Genomic DNA, 10,123 nt, shown 5'->3' on the forward strand with positions numbered 1-10,123 from the left:
AAATTACAAACCAATTTTAAAAGAAAAATCGGCAGCGCTCTTTCTAACTGCTGAGAGATTTGAAGGAAAATAAATTTCCTTTTTTTTTTTTTCTGGGTAATGGGGAATGATACTGAGAAGATGAAAAATTAAACTTGAAGGCTGAAGGGAAAACTGGTTAGAGGCTTTCCAATGTTTTCACGAGAACGGAAAAACTGAAGAAAAAAGAAGAACATGGTAAGTGGTAAGAGGAATTCCAATGTTTTTAACAAAAAGGAAGTCGAATAGGGAGAAAGGGCCCAACTGGGTTCGAACCGGTGACCTCTTGATCTGCAGTCAAATGCTCTACCACTGAGCTATGGACCCTTTGATGCTTGTCTTCTAAAATTTCTTTAGAAATATTTAATCAGTTATGGTTGTTTTGGATAACTAATTATCAAGACTGCTGAAAGTTCATTTTTGTTGGTTTTAGAACGACTTAATGTTAAAGGCCTAATTGGTCCAGTGTTGTTTTCTATTTTCTATTTTCTATTTTCTATTTTCTATTTCTATTTCTTTACAATAAAAAAATATATTATAAAGATATATTTGTTTATGTTATCTGTTTTTTATTTTTGTTGCCGGCTTTCAACTATTTGTTAAAAAATTGAAAATCAGATTTTATGATTTTTAATTATTTTGCCAACCTGCAGCCAATAATTTTAATATTTGGAAATAATTTTTTTACATTAAATTATTCATTTTATACACTTTTAAATTAAAATTAAATCTAAATGATCATATCCATTTAAATATAATTAAAAGAAAAATATACATAAATTTCAAAAATAGTAATAAACTCAATTACAAAATACTTTTACTATTTTTAAATTGTCATGTCATAAAATGTTTATTGTAAAGTAAAATTTGAAAGGAGAACAATTAAATTAAAATAGTAATAAAATTTTTATTTTTATTATAGTAATTTTTTAATGTGTATTATTTGTAATTTTATTATTTCAATAACATTTTATAATATTATTTGATTTAATGATGAAAATGAGTATTTTTTAATTAAACTTTTAATTTGTATTAGTTTTGTAAATATTAACCAAACATGTCGCTAGTTTTTAGTTTTAAATTTCTATTTTTGGTTTTTGGTTTTCGTTTCTAAATTTTGTTTCTCTAATTTTTGATAGTGATACCAAATGATCTCTAAATTAATAAAAACACTAAATTTGTTCAGTATGGTTCATGGGAAAATATATGAATTTTTTTTTTTACCTTAAAAGATTTTCAAAAATGCACATAGAATTGTGATGTTAATGTTTTGATCAATATAGAGAATTCTAGCACGTATTTTAAGAGGATCATTATATCTTTAACATGAACACCATTAACATGTAAAAAATAATTATACTTTTCAACCCAAAAATCTACTAAAAATACAAACTTAATTAAATCTATATTCTAAAATTTTCAATAATTATATTTGAACATTTAACACTTAATAATTGAGGGCAATATAGTGCGTAAATATTAACTATTATATTAAATTTTTATAAGACAATAACAATATTACTTTTATTTAATTAATAAATTACAAATGTCAAATGTTAATTAACATAAGCATTTACACTTTTAAGAGTGTTTTAAAATAATGTATATATATTTAATTAAAAACAATTAACATTAATACTACTTTAAATTTTTAATTTTATTTTACAAATAATTTATCATTTTAAATATAATAAGAGGGTGTGATTATTGTTATCCAAAAGTCAAAATAGTGAAGACAATTTGGTCCAAAAAGTAGGATTCCCATAAGAACCATGTGAGAGGTGAGAATAGGATGTCAAACTTTCATGAAAATCCTATTGTTCCAAGGAATTTGAGCATTCCCACCACGTCAAGTACCCATGCTCAAACAAACATGAGAATGAAATGCTATCGAACATCATATTCTCAGAATCTTAAAAATACTGTGAATCAAATGCTCCCTAATGCCTTATTTTGCTGATTTTTATGCATCAATATGCCAAACCTATAGAAATAACTGCCATATATGTCTACCAAATATTGTATTAGCATGGATGCAATTTTCAAGGGACTAATCAATATAAATACTCTATAAGAATAAAATAAAATAAAATTTATCAATTAATTTTTTTTATTTCATTCTACTAACTACATGTGATGTAACATTAGTAATCGTCTTTCAATATTTGTCTCTAATTATCAAATAAGACAAGCGAATAATCTTGTATTTGGGATAGAACTTACATTTGAATTTGTATAAATTTATACAAAATTGTATTAAATTTTATCCATATCCATTCAAATCAAAATCAAAGTCTTGAAATTCATTCTCCCGAAAGTATGTTAGGGTAAACGCACAAAGCATAAAGCATTTTCTTTTGTTGAATAGTATTTATAAAAGAAACAAGTGAATTTAAATTTCTTTATGTTATGTTTGGATGCTGAGAAAAGAGGTGCCAAGGGAAAGAAAATGGAGTCTCCAATAACGACTTTTTTTTGGGGTCAATTAGAAGACTAGGGACTTGGTTACAGAACAGTACCCATCTCCCACTCCAAACCCTTTCACACGCTTCTACCATTCGAATTTAAAAAGTTTTGAACTTCAAAGCAACACGCATACATTGTCATCTACTACGTTTAATTATGAAAAAATTGTAATACAAAATTTACTGTAGTACACTGAAATCATGGGCCTATTCTCTTATTGAAAAAATCAAAATTTCCCCCACTAAATGAAGTTAGCAAAGCCTCCCACTCTGAATGATGTTATGAATGCACTTCTTCCATGGTTGCATATTGTTTCCAGAAACGACAAACAAATGAATTGAACTCTACGCAAACAACAGGCATCAATCATCACATGAGCTTCAGTTACTTGAACGTTCACCAATGAGACAACATACAGATCTGTCAAAATTCGGAGTAGTCTTGTATGTCTATCCATTGCCAATGCCAGAAAAATGGCATATGAATATGTAGATTATGCACATACTGGAGCCTAGAACCAAGATCACCAATAAGCAGCTTGCTATAAGGTAAGCCCATGATTAGGCAACAGGAAGATAATGGGAGAAGTGAAGAACCAACAAATACATGAAAACCATGTCTATGCAATGTGTTTTAATAGAGGTAATTCTAGAAAGCGTGACATCTTAGGGTGGTGGGTGGATGGGAGTATCAAGTATGTGTGCGCGCTTGAGAGAGAGAGAGAGAGCATGGAAATATCACACATGAAGTCAGAAGTATTGGGCTTTTGTGGAGCCTAGTTGTGTTTTAATTTGGATGCCGACCCAACCCGTATTTAATTAGAGGTTTTTATCCTAAGGCTTAGTCCATGAGCGCTGCGGCTTGGGCCGTATTTTGGAGCCCATTCGGAACGGAACCCTAGGCGCAACATATAAAAGGATTGCTTTCGGGTGGTTAGGGTTTGTGTGGTTGTACCTGCGAGAGAGCGAGAGGGAGAGCATTGTATCGCCGCATTCTCTGTGTTTTCTTCCTGATAATATTGAAATCCCTGCAACTCCATGGACGTAGGCAAAATTGCCGAACCACGTAAATATTGTCTTGTGCGTGTGATTGATTTTTCTTTGGCGTTATTTTCTCTATTTTGTTTCTCACAGGTTTCGGGAATTTGTTGTTTATTTCCAACAAGAAGAAGTCAAGAAAATTGTCCAGCAACACAGAAACACATAGTTCATAATTAAGCTGGTGAGAATGGAGCATGTAACAGTCAAAAGCTCACTGGTTGTGACCTAAACAATAATTTTATTAACATTTTCAAGATGCTGTTTTCTAGTTCTAAACTAATTTTCAGTGCCAGAGTCTCGAGTCTTGAGTAACATTTTGTACACTCCATTATTGTAGTTCCTACCATATTTTGTTGCAACATTCATTTGAATTTTAGTATTCACATACCTTTCTTTTCATTTATTTGCCTTTCTATAGTTTTATGCTTGCCAACTTCTGCAAGAAGTGCATATCCACACATGATTGTGCATGCATCATACCATGGGGTTATTAGTTTCTGATGGTCCTGGGAAGGGCAAGATATCATTATGTCCACTGGTATTAGTTTCAAACCCTAAGTAAGGTGCAAATAAGTTTCGATAAAGCGGCTTTGAGCTTGTGTTTAAGCCCCGCTTGGCACCACCTCTTCCTCCTTCCATGGAGATCCTTCAACCCAGTCCTGCCAGGGCCATGATATGCTAGGTGGACATCAACACATACCTATAGGAATAGTTCCGTGTATTTTTGTAACCCCACCCAGAGAGAGAAAAGATATGGAGAGGGGAGTCAGGAGATATTTAAATGTCAATATAAAATGACACCCCACAGTTCAACTCATAAAATTATGCAGACATGCAAACAAGCAGCGACAGTATACAAACTCTTCTCCATTTGTTGATAAAAATGTGCAAATGAGCATAGAAAGGCATTGAAAACAACTGCTCAAATTCTAAGTCAATAGATACAACTTGCTAGCCAGGGTTGGGGTGCTGTGGGTGGGTTGGGGGGAGGAGGCAATGCGCTTAGCAGATACCCAGAAGAAACACAGTAATTTTTGAGAATACATGTAACAATATAGACGAGAGATAATGTGCATACCATTTCAAGCTAGCCTTGAAACTCAGAGCCATTGAACCTTCTCATCCTTAGGGAAATCTTCTCACCCTAATGACACAAATAGTATATTCTTATTCAATAATTCACAAATCAAAACAAATTGAAGCTATGTGTAATACATAAATAAAACACCAGACTTAACCTTCCACTGGCTTGTGGCCACCATGATATGGATATCTCTAGTCAGCACCAAGCTTATTTCTGTCCACAAATCCAAAGTTTACAGTCTATAATTTAGTTTCCCAGGTTAAACAAAAGAAAAGAAAAACAATAATAGTAACAATAAATCTGATTGGAACGAAAAAAAATGCAAAAAAATAAGACCTAGATTCTCAAACACAGCTGCAAAACCAACTTCATGTTGATCAACTCTTCAGGGTTTCTGAAGCTTAACTGTGGTAGCATAACACTTGTTAGCTAGCCCCAGAGAATTAACATTGCTGCATATGTGTCAATGACACATGTAGTAGGTCACTTGCCTGGTCCAACCCCTTTTGATTATAGAACCAGAATCTTCATTCAAACAGATGTTTAAGCATCTCCACTTCTGAATCCCAGTTCTTGAAGCCTTCTGAGTTTTGACCACCGTGATGGAAACAACAAATCCTTGAAGAAGTGTTGTATTTTTTTTCTTTCTAAATTGTAGAATACAAGCTCACCCACTTCTCATCAATGTCACCAGTAATCTTTACATGAGCAAACACCATCCTCAAAGTGATGGAAACGAGTGGCATCTCTGACAATGATCTTACGGTTCATGATCTTCGAAATGAACTTAGTAGTTATATGACAATCGGCACAAAAACGAAGATTCTTCACTATCTGGATCATTGACTTCGGTTCTGTATTAAGAAGAGCAAAAGTTATTGCCAACCTCTCACTATGACTGTAGAGAAACAATTCCTTATCTTCTTCCTCCACATTTTTTAGCACACAGCTCCTGTCAGGTGCATAACCCATTTGCTCCATCCTCTTGAGTAAATTATTCCACAATAGACCCATGCTCTCAAATTCTGGGTGGCTTTTGTCACCTACTCGAAAAAGATGGACTTTGTTTTTAATCTCAACCCAACTACATCCTGGAGTTTTTTTCAATCCAGTCTCATTCATCTTTGATCTTGTACTTCCTGCATCCCCCCACCTACCTGATTGTTCATATATACTTGACAAAACTATGTAATGAGCTGGATTTCCAGGCTCAAGTTTAACAAGATTATCCAGTGCAACTTCCCCTAACTTCACATTATTATGCATTCTACATGCACCAAGTAAGGCTCCCCAAACTCCAGCATCTGGTTCGATTGGCATTCTCCTGATAAAACCTGAAGACTCATCAAAGAGACCAGCACGGCCTAATAGATCCACCATGCAAGCATAATGTTCCAAACCTGGCTCAAGATGATGCTTTTCACGCATTAAATAAAAAATTTGTCTTCCTTCCTCTACTAAACCTGCATGTCTACAAGCAGACAAAATGCTGAGAAAGGATACTGAATCAAACTCAGCATTATTCTCTTGCATAAGTGAGAAAAGCTCAATAGCACGATCCCCACACCCATGTATTGCATACCCAGCAAGCAGTGCATTCCATGAAACTTTGTCCTTATTATTCATTTCATCAAAAAAAAATTGTGAGAAGTCGAGGCGTCCACATTTGGCATACATATCTATAAGACTATTCCCAATAAGTGTATTAGATTGAAATCCCTTCTGAACTACGAATGCATGAATAGACATACCTTCTCTTAGGGCAGCCAAGTATGCTGCTGCAGGGAGAACACTTACAAGCGTGACTAAATTAGGCCGAAAATTCTCTGATTTCATTCGGTGGAAAGTGGATATAGCTTCCTTGGCATGTCCATTCTGCATGTACCCTGCAATCATTACATTCCAAGACACCTCATCTTTGGAGAACCCAGTTTCATTGAACAAGAACTCAGCAGAGGAGAGGCTTCCACATTTGGCATACATGTCAATGAGAGCATTCTTTACATGATAATCTGATTCAAACCCACTCTTTATAATTTGGCCATGAATGTAAACACCTTGCTCTAGGTCATCTAAGAGGGCACAAGCTGGAAGCACACCCACCATGGTTCCTGGGTCCAGGTGCATCCCTGACAACCTCAATTTATGGAACATCTCCATTGCATGGTATGGCTCACCAATCTGAGCATACCCATTTATCAAAGCATTCCATGTCACAACATCAGTGTGTGGCATTCTATTGAATATGATCAGTGCCAAACTAAAAATCCCACATTTAGCATACATGGTTACTAGAGCTGTTCCCGCTGATACATCAGAATCAATATCAGCCTTAACAGCATAGCAGTGTATGCTCTTACCTAATTTCAGAGAAGATGGTTCTGCACAAGCTGAAAGGACACTCACCAGAGTAACCCCATTTGGTTTCAAATTTTCATTTTGCATATCGCGGAATAGAGAGAGTGCTTCTTCAGGAAACCCAGATTGGACAAAAGCAGCTATCAATGCAGACCAAGCAACCAAATCTCTTTCCCCAAGCCCATCAAACAGTTGCTTGGATTTTTCTAATTCTCCGCATTTTGCATACATGGTCACAATAGGCGTAGCAACCAAAACATCTGAATCAATCCCTTGTTGCATAGCACAGTCATGGACCTCTTTGCCTTTCTCCAAATCTCTTGTTTCTGCAGCAGCCAAAACAGCACTCACTGCAGATACCTTGTTTATCTTCAAATTCTCTCTTTTTATCTGATAAAATAACTCTAAAACCTCACAAAACTGTCCATTGTGTGCATACCCTGCCATCATTGTTCCCCATGAAATATCATCCCTGCTGTCCATCCCATTAAAAACCCGACGAGCAACATCTACATGACCACACTTAGAGTACATATCAATCATCCCATTTACAACAGAATTTGAAACCACCCTCCTAACCACATACCCGTGAATAGACCTACACGACTTAATATCCGATAATTTACAAACTGCTGGGAACAAGTTCAACAAGCTCACTGAACTGGGCTGCATGCCACCCAGTTGCATACTCCGAAAAACTTCTAAAGCCTCATAAGGATCCAAACTTTGAGACAAGCCCGCAATAATTGCGTTCCAAGCCACAACATCCTTTTTGGGCATTTTCTCAAACACCTCCCACGCACACCTTAAATTACCCGTTTTACAGAACATATCAATAAGGCCAGTCCCAATAAACACATCGCGTCCCAGTCCCTTCTGGGCTATTTCACCGTGAATACGAATGCCCTCTTGCAAGTCCAAAGATCCAGTACAAGCTTTCAAAACAAAAGTGAACGTATACTTGTCTGGCACTAATCCGTTTTCCAACATGCAATGGTATAGTTCTAGAGCTTCTCTGTGATTGTTTGATCGAGTGTAAGCTCTGATCATGGAGTTCCACACAATCAAACCTGGATTTGGCGCAGAATCAAATACAAACCGAGCAAGGTCGCATTTGCGGAAGGAAGAGTAGGAATTTATGAGATGGGTCAGTGTGAAATTGTCTTTTCGGAAGCCGCAGACAATTAAGCGGGCATGAAGTTGAAGGAGAGATTTCAAGTGTTTGAAGGAAGGAAGGAGGCGAATGTGAGAATAGGGGGAATGCCGGGGAGTGCTGGAGAACAAAACAGGAACTTCAGATACTGTTGGTGCTAGAGAATGGAAAGGTTTACGCAGTGCAAGTGTAGTCATCATCGTTTAGAGATGCTTCATGGATGCCTATTGCCTAATGCCTAATAAGCAACTAATGCTTTTGCTCTATATTGTTTGGAAGTAGCAAGGCGGTAACGAAACATCAAACCACCAAAGCCACCAAACTAGTTCGTCCGCAGCGGTCTGCTTGAAGAGATATAGAGGGAAGAGTGGAAGATGGGGAGAACCAAAGAAAAAATTGTCATTTTTCTAGTTTTTGCCGGTTTGGACCTGTTTATGGTACTTCTCGCTTAAAATAAATATTTTAATACCAAATACTTATTGTAATGAGTATTTTTATAAAATTATCTTTTTAAAAATTATAGTAAATTTTGATAGATAATCTAAGATAACTTTTTAATCACTTATAAGTGACACAATTCATAAATGAGGTCAATTTTACAAATATAAGAAATTTAGTGATAATTCTATAATTTAAAAAATATATAAAAAATAATTTTATTTTATTATATATTATAATATATATTAGTTATCAATGAAACATAATTCAATTCTAAAAGTAAGAAGAAAAACCATTAATTAATTTAAACTAATATTAAAATATAAAATACTAATTTAATTAATAATATTATTCTAACATAAATTAATATGATAATCATCTTTTATAAATATTAATTAAGAACAAGTTCATTGTTAATCAAAAAATAATATTATATTATTTTTACTTGATTAAAATCTTTAAATTTTAATTAAAAATAACAATTAATATAATTATTAACTAAATTATTAATTAAAAAATTAATCATATAAAATATAATTAAATTCTAGAATAAATAAAAGAACCATCTATAAATTTAAATTAACATTAAATAAGCTAAAATTTTTAATTTAGTTATTAATAATATTTTTAACATATATTAATGTGATAATCTCATGTTATAAATATGCATTAATAACAAGATTATAGTTAATTAATAAATAATATTATATTATTTTCTATAAATTTAAATTACCATTAAATAAACTAAAATTTTTAGTTTAGTTATTAATATTATTTTTACCATAAATTAATGTGATAACCACATGTTATAAATATACATTAATAACAAGACTACTTATTGATTTAAATTAATATTTTAAATTTAATTAATAAAATTATTTTATCATAATTTTATTTGATAGTAATATGTTATAAAAGAGAGAGGTTTGTGTCATTTTAATAATTTTGAAAGAAAGTTTATAAAATTTAAACCTCCTTTATGAGAGAATATCTTGCACCTGATGTAGGACGAGGTAGGATGGCCTAGTCCTATGGTTTCAACCCTCAATCAACACATACGTGAGAAACACTTTAAACTAAGAATTGAACCAACCAAACTTAAACAAAATAAATCATGTTATAATTCACATGTCCAAGGATTTTGAAAAGGTAAATAATTTGATTTGTAATCCAATCTCAAAGGTTCTTTTACTAGGAATCAAGTATTATGCTATGAAAATGTTATTCAATCATTCAAAAATATAAGTCTATGTATAAATGTTGAAAATTTAAAGTTCTGGGTGAGTTAATGTGTTTGTAAGTTGTGAGCATTTAAGTCTTGTGTCTCCCATGCTTGTATAAGAAGTGTAAATGAGTTTAGTTGGCTGGTCTCAAGTGAATAAGTGTATAAATGCTGAAAATTTAAAATTCTGGGTGACTTTAGTTGACTGTTCTCAAGCAATTTAAGGGTTGATTAAAAACAATCTTATCGTGGGAAAATCACTGGATAACTTACTATTGTTCACCACAAATCCGAATCACAATAGAGAAAACCTTGAAATAACTTTGAATAATGAAAGTGTTGTT

The 10,123-nt window shown here is 33.4% G+C and overlaps 1 protein-coding gene and 1 non-coding gene across 3 annotated transcripts; both read right to left on the minus strand.

Annotated features, from left to right (window-relative positions):
- Positions 1-273: 273 nt before the first annotated feature.
- On the minus strand, positions 274-345 carry TRNAC-GCA (transfer RNA cysteine (anticodon GCA)). Its single transcript has one exon. It is a non-coding gene; the product is annotated as a tRNA-Cys (tRNA).
- A 2,228-nt stretch (positions 346-2,573) lies between these two features.
- LOC131165556 (pentatricopeptide repeat-containing protein At2g39620) lies at positions 2,574-8,522 on the minus strand. 2 transcript variants are annotated; one of them, XM_058123475.1, is made up of 4 exons: positions 4,945-8,522; positions 4,763-4,821; positions 4,603-4,668; positions 2,574-2,995 (listed from the first exon to the last, which is right to left on the minus strand). In XM_058123475.1, exon 1 carries the CDS (start codon positions 8,317-8,319, stop codon positions 5,296-5,298), a length of 3,024 nt encoding a protein of 1,007 aa, XP_057979458.1. In that variant the 5' UTR covers positions 8,320-8,522; the 3' UTR covers positions 2,574-2,995; positions 4,603-4,668; positions 4,763-4,821; positions 4,945-5,295. The 2 variants fall into 2 exon arrangements, with proteins under 2 accessions (XP_057979458.1, XP_057979457.1); XM_058123474.1 differs by lacking the exon at positions 2,574-2,995 and having other exon boundaries at positions 4,377-4,668.
- Between the last annotated feature and the right edge of the window lie 1,601 nt (positions 8,523-10,123).

Source organism: Malania oleifera, chromosome 10 (assembly GCF_029873635.1).
Source record: "Malania oleifera isolate guangnan ecotype guangnan chromosome 10, ASM2987363v1, whole genome shotgun sequence".
NCBI classification, from domain to species: Eukaryota; Viridiplantae; Streptophyta; class Magnoliopsida; order Santalales; family Ximeniaceae; genus Malania; species Malania oleifera.